General features: G+C 33.0%; 1 protein-coding gene across 2 annotated transcripts in view; it reads right to left on the reverse strand.

The window, feature by feature from the left end:
• Positions 1–665: 665 nt before the first annotated feature.
• LOC107455965 (uncharacterized) overlaps positions 666–14709 on the reverse strand; it is a 64933-nt gene continuing 50889 nt past the window's right edge. For both annotated transcript variants that reach the window (XM_016073708.5, XM_071179803.2), the window contains 2 exons: positions 3816–3946; positions 666–2338 (listed from right to left, as the gene is read on the reverse strand). In XM_016073708.5, the coding sequence (XP_015929194.3) occupies positions 794–2338; positions 3816–3946 (1676 nt within the window). In that variant the 3' untranslated portion in view covers positions 666–793. The remainder of the gene's footprint in view (positions 2339–3815; positions 3947–14709) is intronic.

The following is a 14709-nucleotide window of genomic DNA, read 5'->3' on the forward strand; positions in this document are numbered from 1 at the left end:
TTGAGTATTAAAATCAAAAAATATGTTTTCTAAAACACATGAAGAAAAAAATTTAACCTTATATGTGACATTTCTATAAAGCAATAATACTAAACGTCAATTGGTTTAGACAAAACTAGGAAGGAAGACTAGAATGTGCTCTACTGACATCCAATAATTTAAACCACAACTTATAAACTTTAAAATTATTCAAGTGCTGAGAAAAATAAATTTTCATCAATTTCAGTTTAAGAACTTGGATTGTGTAAATAAACCTATATTGCACATTTTAAATAATATTTTTCCTCCCTCCCAGATTATTTATTTTTGTTTTTTTATTTTGTTAAAAAATACATATTTTTAAAACATGAGATGGATTTAAAACTTGCATAGGATATATATCCTATTCTCAATATCTATGTTTTTCCATTTCAAATAATTTTAGGCTAAAATAATAATAATACATTTTAATTAAAACTTTCAGAGCAACTGGAGTAACTGCTTATTCAGTCATAAAGTTTTAATAAAAAATTCTTAGAAATTGTTTAATTATGCTTAATATCTTTATAAATATGCATCAATATTTTTATTACTGCAAAAATAAATAAAACTAAAAGTGAATTTTTTTTAAAAAATTCTAAAAAAAGTGCCTATCTTCCTTTTATTGAGACTAAAAATAATTACCATTCGTTACAAAAATATTTATTTCTGAAACATTTATAAACAATGACTTCTGATACATATGTTTAAGCAAAACCAAAAAATTTCAAAATTGACTTAGAATTAATTGTGTAAATTAACAATCCTTTCTCAATTAATGAGAAATCTTTGTTTCAGGAGAACTGCGCAAAATATCTGTTACTGTTTTGGCAATCTTAATTGAATCTTTAGATTTAAAAGTATTGCTGAAATATCTATCAGTGTAAAAATTTGTTTTCATCTTTACAGTACTGACATATGGAATGGATTCTTTATTTCCATTTATTGGTAGTTTTGTCTGAATATATGCTGCCTGCTGTCGTACAAATTCTTCTTTTTTATGCCTTCTGATTCTTATAGGAAAATCACAAGGTTCCCATGGTCTCCTTGACATAGGGGCTGGTTCATTTATTGTACCAATAGGGGCACAATTTGCTGCACTTAAAAATCCTTCAACCCCATGGGGAGTTTGCACATACAACCACTCAGACTCTTGGTAAAGTGCTGTTACTAAAGTTCCCATTGGCAAAGACGTTTGTTGAAATGGTGGTTTACTTCCAATGTGGGAATGCAATCGTGAACATTGCATTACTACCATAGGTATGTTGGCTGGTGCAACTTTTGATGCATTACAGAGCAATGTAGTTGTATCCGTTACAATGTCCTCCTCTAACATTCCTGTATAGAATGCTTCAAAACTAATATTTTCTTCTTCATTGGACGTATCGTTTTGAGATCTTAATTTAAGGTTGCTAACTTTATTTGGCTCTTCGTCAATTATTTGCTTGCATTTAAGTTCCTTTGTTTCATCGTTTCTCAAGTCCCACGCTGAACCTCGCAGCTGTTTATCTTTAGACTCGTCTGCGGAAGGATTATTTCCAGAAACATTAATTCGTGCTAACCATTCTTGAATGCTTTCTTCGGTTTTGATCTGGCTTATTTCAGATAGTGGATCGATAGCTTTTTTAAGCCTTTCAGACCGATCTTCTGTAGGTGCCTGAGTTTGAAACCTGTTTTTTAAACTTCTATCTATCGGTTTTTGCCGAGACAGGTCAGCTTTTAAAGTGTGGCAAGCATGATCTGCTCTTTTATCACCCATCTTCGCTATCGGCTTCACTACTGAAATTGGATAAGCTTTTTCAGTCCTTCTATACTTGTCATTCGCTTCGTCTTCTGTTAAATGAGAATTGGACGATGAAAACGGATCAATAGCACGCAACTTTAATTTATCACAGTTTTCATTATTATCAGAGGAAGAAGTTTGGCGGTGCTTCAAAACAGACCAAGAAACACCACTATGTTTTGTATCGTGGACTTTTTGGCTATCACTGTCCGATTTCTCCTTTGGTGGATCTGACCCTAAAGGGTTAAGTTCTGCATTTTGGTGGGAGATATTAAATTGGTTCATATCATCGGTATTTGCATCACAGTCTTCTTGACTAGTAGAATTTGCTTTCGTTTCGGAGTATTCCTCACTTAAATTTTCATCTACTTTTTTCGAATTTATTGTTTCAACCAAATTGTTTAGGAGTTCTTGTTCATCGTTATCGTCGTCTCCGTTGATTTCTAGCCAGTTTTTAACTGAAAGACCATAAGCGGGATTTTCTGTCACTTTTAACTCCCAGTTACATGGTGTGAGTTCTTCACATGGATGGGCAACCTATAAAATTAATGCACTGCTTTAATTATACATGACATATTCTTCTAGAAACACTCAAAATGATGTCGTGAACAATATACACAAAAGTTATTGTTTAAAAATTATGATGTTGAGAATGTAAAGCGGTATACCTACATAATGTAAATAAATACATACTAACCTAAATTGATCATTTCATTAGTATCACAAGAATATGATGTCTATGAATGCACTATTTTTATTTGGGTTTCATTATTACATTTCTTTAGACTAAAAAGTTGGGGGGGGGGATTTTATTATTTATTTTTAATCTAGATCTTACGTAAGGTATTACCTACCATATTTACTATTTTTTACTAAATAAATTCTTATTATAATAATTGACATAAGTTATTTCAATGTTACAAGTACGCAACCAAAGTTGTGGTGACTGGCAAAATTTTTCGCATAAAAGAGGATAACTCAAAGCACAAACAAAAAATAAAATTTCTTAAAATTTTTTATTTGGAGGTTGAATCGCTTCTACAGTTTGGTCAGTGACCAGTAATAAGTTGCCGAGATTTTACACGCAGACTGTAGATGTAGTGACCATAATTTACTGATAACACATTGCCTCCACTCTGTTGGCTAGCTTCAAAAACTGCATGATTTAACTGCCTGGGCTTTATTGATCGTCCCCCTGTTGGCCAACTATTCTTTTTAGTTTAACTGAATGTATTTCAACCAGCGTATTAGCTGCTGGGTTCCAGCAATTTGCCTTTAATGCAATGTTTTTTGTTTGTTTTTTTATGCATTGAATTTTGACACAAATTTCTTACAAAATAAACATGAGCCTTATCTTTCTGCAAAAATTGGCAACTTTTTCAACATATCTTAACTCACGCTGGCCCCAACTGAACTTACTTACTGATTTATATTTTATTTTATATCCGTCGTTGAACAGCCGACCCAATTTTTCGGTTTACCACTTCTAATGTTCAACTCCGTAGCCTTGCAATTTCTAACGCGATCCAGAAGACAAGGGAACTCCTGGAGCAACTAGTAGGAGAAATTTGCCTTCGTGGTGGACTTCTTGATGGAACTAACACGCATTTGCGTCACATGGAGAGGAAGACCACGGGAACCTTCCACGGTTAGCCTGACAGCAATGGGACTCTAACCCATAATCCGTCTACCACTGAGGATATTTCACATCAGCACTGCGGTCGGATTCGTAACGACCAGCCATCGCCGGGATTCGAACCCGGTTCACCTCATTGGAAGGCGAACGCTCTATCCCCTGATCCATCGCGGCTCACACATGATTTTTAGTACAAAAATAATTTTGGTGAATTTGTGAAATATCTTTAGAATGCTGAGCTTTTAATGGGTCAGGGAAATTGGTTTCGAAGGAGAACTAAACGTGTTGTGTTATTTAATCTATTAATAATATTTCAACTTTGATGAACATGGTAAATGAATAAACATGAATTGATTCCACACAAAAGTAAATACTCACAATCCCACAACAAACTCTGTAGTCACAAAATGTACAATGTTCCAATTGGCAACGGATATCTTCTGTGCTTGGCTCAGAGTTGTTCACATGTTCAGGTTCATCCGCCACATTTCGATGATCGCTATTAGCAGCTGTAATAAAAATATAGAGGTCAAGATTTTACCCTTTTTTTTCATTTGTAAGAAAATTATTTTAATAAATTATTTCAATTATTCTGATGAGTAAAAATGATATTTAGGGATGCTGTTTCCTTCTTCTAACTGTACCCTTACCCAACTCCTTAATTTCATCTACGACAATTTGTTTCAAGCCAAAAGTCCTTTGTTTTTTCTAATTGATTTTCTGTAATCTTCTACAGAACACTTATAATTTACTGGTAGTGTTTGGTTAGCAAAAATATTACGAATTAAGTAAACACGGAAAATTCTAAGGTGTGTTTTTAATTTTTTTAAATTTTCTTGACAGTTATTACTACTATCAAACAATGATAATTACTTACAGGCTATTTTTGCTGACATAGGCACTGAATCGTTTTTTAACGTAATTATTTTCGTGAAAATAAAGAATTAAAAAAAAAAACTTTTTTGTTTCGATTTTCTCTGAGGCAAGCTTAACTGGAATGGAATTTCATAAAAAAAATTCAATATTTCTGAATGTAGGTAAATTTTGGCTAATTTGGTACAGGGAGGTAGAGCCTCAAGTTACAAATCAGCCCCATTATACCTTAATCCAACCCTGCTCTAATCTCTTCTAGAGCTATGTGCCTGTTGAGAATGGAAGTTACTTTCCTGACGGGTCTATACAAACAGTATTAAATGCCAATCAAAATAAATAAATCCGACTAGTCAGTGTATTCACATTTTAGCTGCACCTCTTAGCTAAATATCAATAAAAATTTCAATAGTTTCCTGACAGTTTTGAGCAGAATTTATTGCAGTATTTTCGACGAGTGGTCGATTTTCGTCAATCAAAATCTCGACTGCTGTTCCTATAGCAACAATGCTCTGCTTTTGACTGGAGCTTTATGCCTCATACCAATACAAGTTACAATTGTTTTCTGTATGATGCAAACAAAATGATTCGCTAATCAAAATATTGACCACTTTTCAAACTAAAAATAAATAAAACTAACAGATATAAAACTGAAAAGCAGATAAAAAAAATCAAGATAAATTTCAAAAACTGCGTTTTTTAAGTAAACTAAAAAAGGAGGAAAAACAAACCACGGAAAATTCTTACGTGTTTTGAAACTGCTATGCACAGCCTAGCTTGTTACTTGATTTAGTGGCCCAGCGTGTTCAAAAATACTTGTTTTCTTTTGTAATTTATTTGTAGGTCTCTGAAAACTTTAAATTTTATTTCTAAGTATGAAAAGTCACTTGAACTAAACATTTCTAAAGTTACAAAATAATCCTCTAAGTATTTCTTGAAAAATTTACAAAAAAATGACAGAAACTGAAAGTGTCTCTTCTAAGGTAGTGTATCGTCGTGTGGGTAGTGTATCGTCTGAAATAACTATTTAGCTTGCCTCTTCGAACCATTGAGACCGAATTCTAGAATGGTAAAAAACCGATCATTAGATCAAAAGTTATTCAAGATGTTCCTTTTTTTTTCACATTGTGCTTAACGTTTTTTTTTTCTTTTTTTTTTTTTTTTTTTGAATTAACTATGACCAAAGTATTATTACTTTCGCCATTTGAAATCAACTTGAAAAGCGTAGTTTTTAAAATTCTATTATCGGCAATTTGTAATGGATTTTTTATTTTCCGATAGTGATAAATACTTTAAAAAAGACATTTTAACCAGTCGAAATGAATTTTTGTTCATGTCTCATTTTCTTCACTAAGAGTTCATCAACATTTTAAGTCGTAAAACGATGAGAAAAACTAGCCGTTCATCTAAATTTTTCAACAAAAATAATTTTTATCGAAATTTATGACGTCTGATAAGGCCTTATGTCGACAATGGGAACAGGTTATTCGTAAGCGATACTTTGAATAAGTAGCGGCATAAAACCAGAATATCACGTAGAAGTTGTCTAAAAACAGACGAGTTACGTGGATGTATCGCTAATTTTATTGTCTACCATTTGTTTTATGGATTAATATAACAAAAATGGCCTTCAGCAAAAACTAAGATTTTTGAAGTTAGATGATAACGCAAGAAAATGACAACATAAATTTCAAAAATTTCTTATATTCTCTTTATCCTGTATGAAAAATAGACCAAAAACTAATGCGATGTTTTCGGCCACATAATTTAATATTCTGCTCAAGCAAAGAAAAGTACCAAACTGCAACCGTAATTTTTTATCTTTGATAAGAAATTATTCCTCGTGTGCACTATAATAACTAGATAACTCAATATTTTTTCGAGTTATGTTATAGCATTGTAATTAGCAATGAAATTCTTTAACTGGACAACTCTAAAACGAGCCGCACGTGGAACTCAGAGGTTGATGCCAGAGATAGACAACTTTGAAAATAAGATAGAACAATATTAAGAAGAAAAAAGAAAAAAACAAGTTGAAGGATTTTTGAAAATGTTTATGAGCAAGAAAATTTTCTTAAAGTACTCAAATTTAGAATTATTGCTTGAACAAATCTATACTGATTGAATTAAAATTAAAATTACATACATGTTTAAATTAATTAGGTCAATATAATTTTAAATTAATTGGGCTTTAATATTTTATTTTTAATAAAATTTAAAAATAAAATATTTAAGCCTAAATTTCTCTACAACTTTAAAATTTAATTTGAAACGTCCTGCAATAAAATTGATTCGGTATTTTTAAGCAAGGTTAGAAAAATAATAATATTAATCTTACTATATATAAAATACTATATATATATATATATATATATATATATATATATAATGATGGTGTAGCAGTTTTCCATGTCGTCCGAGCATTTTTATTGGCCGGAAAATCACGTGGTAGGATTTAGTTTTTCCTCATTCATTTCCATATTGATTCGGTTTTCATCAGCATAAAAGTCATAAAGGTATTCTTCTTCTACTTCGTCAGCGCAACAGCCCCTTGCACGCCTTGGCTGCCTCAACAGCTAATAAACGCCAGCGCCTTCTATCCATGGCAACTCCCTTCCAATTTCTAATCTTTAGGGTTTTCAAATCATTTTCGATATCGTTGAGCCATCTAGTAGGGGGTCTGCCTCTGGGACGTCACCCCTCGGAGTTCTTAAAGTGAGTATTCTCATGGCGCTATTCATAAAGGTATTGCTTTCTATAAATATTTTTGTATCCCTCATTTGAAGTTATTTTCCTGTACTGCTATTATTACGCTTTTGATTCAAGAGTTTAAAACTAAGCGAATTGTTGTTTTTTTTATTATTATTATAATGTAATTCTGCTCTACATTTTAAGATAAAGTTCAGGAAGGTGGTCTAATCTTAATAACCGTTTTGCAATTATTATTTTTGTGCAAATAACATTAATATACTGTTATACGAATGTCACATCTGGCTTGTACCGACCACAGTTCTGAAGTAAAATATCCTCAGTGGCAGAATGATCATGAGTTAGAGTTATCTTGCCGTCAGGCTAACCGAGGGAGGCTTTCGAAGTTTTCCTCTCCATGTAACGCAAATGCGGGTTAGTTACATCAAAAAAGTTCTCCGCGAAGGTAAATTTCTCCCAATACTTGATCCAGCAGTTCCCTTGTCTTCTGGATTGGGTTCGAAGTTGAACATTAGCAATCGTAAACCCGAAAAATGGGTCGGCTATTCAACGACGGTTAGAAAATATAAAATAAAATATTTAATAGTGGAGCCACGATGGCTCAGGGGAATGGAGTGTTCACCTCCCAATGAGGAATGAAGTGAACCGGATTCGAATCCCAGCGATGGCTGGTTGATACAAATTCCGCACCCAGCTGGCACCGACCACAATGCAGACGTAAAATATCCTCTGTGGTAGACGGATTACTGGTTAAAAACCCTCTTGACATCAGGTTAATCGCCAGAGGTTTTCATGTCTTTCCTCTCCATGTAACGCAAATGCGAGTTAGTTCCATCAAAAAAGTCCTCCACGAAGGCAAATTTCTGGCCCTTTCTCTTCCGCAAAGCGCATCAATATTGAGTAGTTATAGTATTTTAAACAAATCTTCAATGTTTTGCAATCTTTTTGAACGATATCAAATTTAGAATGATGTTTAAATAACAAAATATTAAACGAAGATTTATTCAAATATTCACGAGATATTATTCAAATACAGTGCACTCCCGATTATCCGGGTTAATCACCGGGACAGGTCGCACGGACAATCGAAAAACACGGATAATCCGAAAACTCCTTTCATTAAAGAAAAATTCAATATCAGTACAAAAAATATAAAAATTACTGACATTTGCATGCATAACATCAAACTAGGAATTTTCCTTATTAAAAAATGTGTAATGCGTCTTCGCCATATATCGATACACATATTTTACGAACCGCATTAATGTCACCGTAATCAAATCCTCCCATATAATCTAATAAAGTTTCCACAGAGCAGCAGAATGAGAAATTGTATTTCATTCATTTACTACATCTTCTGCATCAGTTACTATCATCACTATTTGATTTAACAACATAACGATGTCTTCATCAGTCAAATACTGGAAGCCAGACTCACATGCATCACTTTGAAACCAATCTTCTAAATTTTCTTCATCAAGAATTTCGAAACCTTAGATTTCTTTTGCTTGTTCGAGAATACTGTTATCATATTTTTCTTGAACATCTGAAGAAGATAGTTCATCAAGCGGTATGATCTTTCTCCAAGATCGTGATAACGTAGACGATTTTAAATTTGACCAGGCTGCTGATATTCCATATACTTCAATCCAATAACGAATATTGCTTCCAAAAATTTGGTAGTGTTATAACTTCATGAATCAAAATTTTTTAATCCTGAAAATGTTTCTCTTTATATTTTTTGTGTGACTCCGGAATGAGCACGGATAATCCGCAAACCGGATAATCGAGAGTGTACTGTAATTAGTAAATAGATTTTTTACTTGCTGAAATCCGCATACATTACACTGTAATTGTTTATTACCACTGACCAACAATCAATTAATATCTTTAATTCAAACCGCTATTATTATTGAGATCGCTGTTTTAAAAATGTTGTTACTAAAAAAGAGTAGAAATTGGAAAAAGCAGAAATTGGTTATATTTACTTAATATATTTTTATTTCAATGAAAATAAAAATCATGTTTAATTTTTTCAATAATTGTTAAATTAAAAATTATATTAACTTCGGGCCGTAATCTTTTTCCCCTGGCTTTGCATGGACCATACTTTAGTTTCATTATAATAAGCAAGGGATCTCCTTTTTAGAAATCACAATGAAGTTATAAAATTGTATGAAATATTCAGTTCTTGCGTAAAGGCTTTAAACTACTGTAGTATAATAATTATTTACAGTATCAATATAGCTAAATAGCATTTAAACTTCTAAAAACTTGCCCATTTTTATAAACACGCTTTTCGAGGCCGTAGTGGCTCAGGGATAAAGCGCTTGCCTCCCATTGAGACGACCCGGTTTCGAATCCCAACGATGGCTGGTCGATACGAATTCCGCATCCGGCTCGCTCCGACCACAGTGCTGACATAAAATATCCTCAGTGCTAAAAGGATCACAAGTTAGAGTCACATTATAATCAGGCTAACCGAGGGAGGTTTTCCTCTCCATGTAACGCAAATGCGGGTTGATTCCATCAAAAATGTCTTCCACGAAGGCTAATTTCTCCCAATACTTGATCAAGGAGTACTTTTGTCTTTTATATTGCGTTCAAACTTACAAGAATTGAACATTGGAAGTCGTAAACTCAAAATTGGGTTGGCTGTTTAACAATTATAAAAATAAAAAACACGCTTTTCGAAATGTATCATAATAAAAAGCTCATTAACGATATTTTTTGTTACCGAATCATATTTGTAATGTTTTAGAATGAATATGTAGCCCATGAACGTCTGTGGTTTCAAAAAATAAACTGTTTACTTAAATTTGAGTTTTCGCAATATTTCAACATAAAATAGTTACCCCTTTTTATATTTGTTGGCGCAGCTGCATCTCTGACACCTGTTCACTATATATCAGTAAATTAGGTACCTATTACCACAACATCACTGGAATCAATGATAGATTAGTAAGCCTGGATTGCTTTGCTCACTAGATTGAGCTCTTACCTATCAATGAGGCGACTCTAATGATTAATGCTTCCAGCGATGGCTGCTCGATTCAAAATTTGCATCAGGCTTGCACCAACCACAGTGTTAGCATAACAATATCCCCAGTGATGGACGGATCATGGTTTCGAATCCTCTTGTCATCGATCTAACAGTGAGAGGCTTTAGCAGTTTTACACAATATGCCCTAGTTCCACCAAAAACTACTTCACGAAAACTAGTTTGTGCCAATGCTTGATACCGGAGTTCTCTTGTCTTCTGGGTTGGGTTCAAAATTACAAACATTGGGTCAACTGTTCAACGTCTATCATAAAAATTAATTATAATAATAATAAAAGTTGTATGGTGAATTTTTTTACGGTACCAAAACAGAAAATAACTACATTTTTTCTTTTAAAAGATAAAACAGGAATTAAATTAAATAATGGAATACCCTTTACGTTCTAAATCTGATTTTTTTTTCATTCGTTAGAAAGTCACTAATATTTTTTGGCCAAGTTCAAAAAGTTATTAATTATGATAATAAATTTAAGAAATAATTAACTTTGTCCTTGATATAAATTATTAAAAACATAGACCTTGAAGAAAATTTGCAATGTGTAAATATATGTTTTGTACCATGAATTAAGTAAGCAGAAACAATGCTTTTTTTAAAGGTAATAATCCACCTAAATATTATAAAAGTAATCGATTCAAATACCTTAACAACCGTCTGCCAACATATATTTGAAAATTGAGCTGGAAAAATTTTTTTTCTTTCTTTTTTACAAGGTTAGTGCCCGTTGTTCTTATCTCATCCGTGCATGGTAGGAGTTTTCTCACTAACCACTGTCCAACTGAGAAAGAAACAAAAAGATCAAAATAAGGCATAGCCACACCCACGTGACCACTGAGATGACGTCATGAACAATAAGCAGACCTTGGGAATAACTTGAAAAACCCCCATCGGTTGTTAGATCTGTCTGAGTGCCAGGCAAATCACTGCTGCTTATAAGTGAGAAGAGCCCCAGGCTAGTTGTCTAGCTATGCCGTTTATTATGCTAGTCTCATTTGCTTCGATGGAAACAACACATGTTTTAACTGTTGCCCACGTGAAGTATTTAGAAACAAACATGCTTCTTTTTGTATCAAAAAAAGATTTTGAAGTTATGTTTTTTTTTTTCCTTCTTCGGATTGTTCTTTTTTACCTTCGATTACTTCTGATCATTATGTTCACCACACGTGTATCTTTAACCCTTTGGTGGAGAATTTTTATTAAACCTATTTTTCATACTTTTTTCGTTATTTTTTATTAATGTAATTTAAAATACGGGGGAAATATTATATTTAGCATTTTAATAATTTATGATTATGAAATACAGCCTGAAACACCTGCGTTTTTCTCATCGTTAAAGGTAAAATATTTTAAACACAGCTCACTTCCTAATAATAATTTTTCAAATTTTGCACCGTATTAGATCTAAGAGAAACAGTTATTCATCATTATAGCTACTTTAATTTACAAAATCAGTTATTGATAAATTTTTGAATAGGAATGAAAAAAAAATTTCTAACTGCTTTTTTTTTTGGGGGGGGGGATTTTATATTTCAGTACAAATATAATTCCGATAATCTAACAGATTTTTTTAGTAAAATATAAAAAACATGAATATATATTTGCGCTCGTAATTAGAGCATTAGAAAAAAATATATATAACGAGACATCGGTGACTGAGGGAGTTGTCTTGTGATTTTAGCACTATTCTTTTTTTTAAATCAAAAGTGGTGACTAAGTTGTTTCGTGATTTGTTCGCTGCTATTTAAATTAATAAAAACTTAAAGTATAGAAATAAAAACTTTTAACCATATTTATTTATTTTTCCTTTGCATAACCACCGTTGAACAGTTGAACCTATTTTGAGTTTACGACTACTGTTCAACTCCGTAGCCTTGTAATTTTGAACCCTATCCAGAAAACTAAAAGGAACTTCTGGATCAAGCGTTAAGATAAACTATAGCCTTCGTGAAGGACTATTTTGATGGGACTAACCTGCATTTGAGTTGCATGAAGAGGAAAACCATCCACGGTTACCCTGACGGCAAGCGGAATCTAACTAATTATTCGTCTATCACTGAAGATATAAAATATTACGTCAACATTGTGATCCGTGTGAGCCATTTGCAGAATTCGTATCAACCAACCAACTCTGGGATTCAAACCCGGGTCACCTCATTGGAAGGCGAGTGCTCTATCCCCTTAGCCACCACAATTCGCGTATTTAATTTAAGAGAAAAATAGAAGCCAATATAAAGGGGAAAAAATTAAAATTCTCTTAGCTTCAATATTTATCTAAAAAAATTCTTTCAAAAGAACTTAAACGTAAATTTTTTTTTAGATCATATTTTGATTAACAGAACTTGTTACCTGATTAAAAACTTTATTGGCATCAAAGATATATAAACAGGAAATAACAGTCGACAAGCTCCAAGCACTCAGAAATAAGCGCCCATTTAAAAGAGTTGCCAGACTTAAAATGAACACCCGTGGAAAATGAGAATGAACTATCTTGAAAATGAGCGCCTGTTTTTGAGCTCTTGAAACTTGTCGACTGTTATTTCTTATTTATATATTTTTGAAGCTAATGAAGTTTTTAATCAGGCAATATCTTACTGCTTCAGTTTCTTGGGATAATTTATTTAATATCAGAACTTGTGTTATTTATCCATAGCTCATAATCGCAAAATTTGTCACTTTTTTTTTTGTTTCATTCTTGCTTTAAAGGAAAGTCTTGATATTCCCATGGCCTGTATAAGCACAACCGTTACGCGCCGCACTTATTGTAATTTTGTACCAAATCTACTCATTATTAATGTACAAAATACAAAATGCCTTTGAAATATGTGTAACATAAAAGTATTATGATATATTCAGTAAATTTAAGGCTATATTTATTTCAATTTTTGTTTATTCATAATTCCAATAGATAGTTCCTAAAAAAGACGCCCGATGGCTGAGTGATAGCGCTTCGCGCCCCCGTGCCACAGGTCCTGGGTTCGATCCTCGGGCCGGGCAAGGGGTCCCTTCAGTGGGTCGATAAATGAGTACCAAGCATGCCTGGGGGTTTCGCGTTCGGCTGATCACCAAACCGGAGCATCTGCTCCTGCACTCCAGAGCCCAAGTTCAAGAAAACTGAGATGGGCACAGTAGGGCTTGGCCCTCTACGGGCTGTCGCGCCACTGGGTTTAGTTTAATTCCTGAAAAAAAATATTATTTTCAAAATTCTAGGGGCTCTAGGCACTGAATTTATATCAATAATATAAGCCTAAACAATTATTATTAATATATATTTTGTTTTGTCACTTACAATTTTAAATTTAAAAGATAAAGATTCAATATAAATCTAATCCAAAAAAAAAAAATTCACAATAAAACTACTTACAATCAAAAAAGGAAAATAATTAGACATCGCCACCAAACTGAGTAAGGATGAATAATGACATATATTAAAAGTACTTTTCAAAGAACACAAGACTTTTGTTTTACATTAAAACTTACCATAGGTCACTATTATAGCTTAACTTATAAAGCAAAAACTTGTATTTTACGTGTATTCTAAAACACATGACAAGCAAAAACATAAAAAATATTTAAGAAAATTGATGACAATACAATAATCAAGCCAAAGAATCAATTTTTTTGACCACGAACAACAGTATTAATCCTTATCACTCGATTGCTGCCTCTCCAGTCAGACTCTCTAAGCATAAAAATTTTTTCATCTTAATGTTTGGCGTTGTCCAAGTATTATATTATAAAGTAAATGAAGTGTGCAAACTTAGTAATTGCGTATGTTTCTTTCTCTCTTTTTTCTTAACCGTTGAAAGAACTCCGAGTGCAAAAGATTAAATTCTAACTATTAATTGACTTAATAGGCGTTCTCGCCTGCGTGACAATCTGACAGCTAACCAAACATTTCAAGCATTGTCAACATCACTGTTACCTCGTAAATTAGCTTCTTCATATAATTTTCGTTATTTTTTTTTTCCTTTTTACCAAGGAAGGTGCTAATGATACTCATTTTGCGTTGTCTGGTGAGAACCTTGAGATCACAGTCATGAAAGCGTGCAACATTACCAAAAAAACACTGCCACAGATATCCGTTCATAGAGTGGGCCACATTCACACATCACACGCTACAGAAGGCAACACACAGAGAGAAACATCCATGCTCTGAGCGGGATTCGAACCAGCACCACGCGACCACCTGGGCGGCTCGTCGAAATTTGTGGTCGAATTGGTAAAATATCACATGTGGATCATAAGTGTGAGTGACTAAAAAATAGATGTCTTACTTTCGATGTACAGTAAGGACAACATAAAACGGACTGAATAACTTTTGATCTAATAATCGGATCTGCACGTTCTAGGACTCAATCTCAATAGTTCGCCGGTATGATCTCAAATATGCTACTTAATTAGTGCAAACGCAAAATGATTTTATAAGTTACGAAATCGGACACAAAAACGTACTTTCGCTGAATAAACATACCTGTTTTTAGATGGATTCGGATTTTTACCTCAAAATATACTGAGTTGCCGTAAACTGGGAAGTTTGCGTATTTCACCATATCTTGAGACATTTTTAAGTGAGTCGAATCTGCTATAAGATCTGCTTATGCAAAATTTAACTTTTAGTAAATATTTATCATTTT

This window comes from Parasteatoda tepidariorum, chromosome 1 (genome assembly GCF_982258835.1).
Source record: "Parasteatoda tepidariorum strain Cologne lab strain chromosome 1, Ptep-v5.0, whole genome shotgun sequence".
NCBI lineage: Eukaryota > Metazoa > Arthropoda > Arachnida > Araneae > Theridiidae > Parasteatoda > Parasteatoda tepidariorum.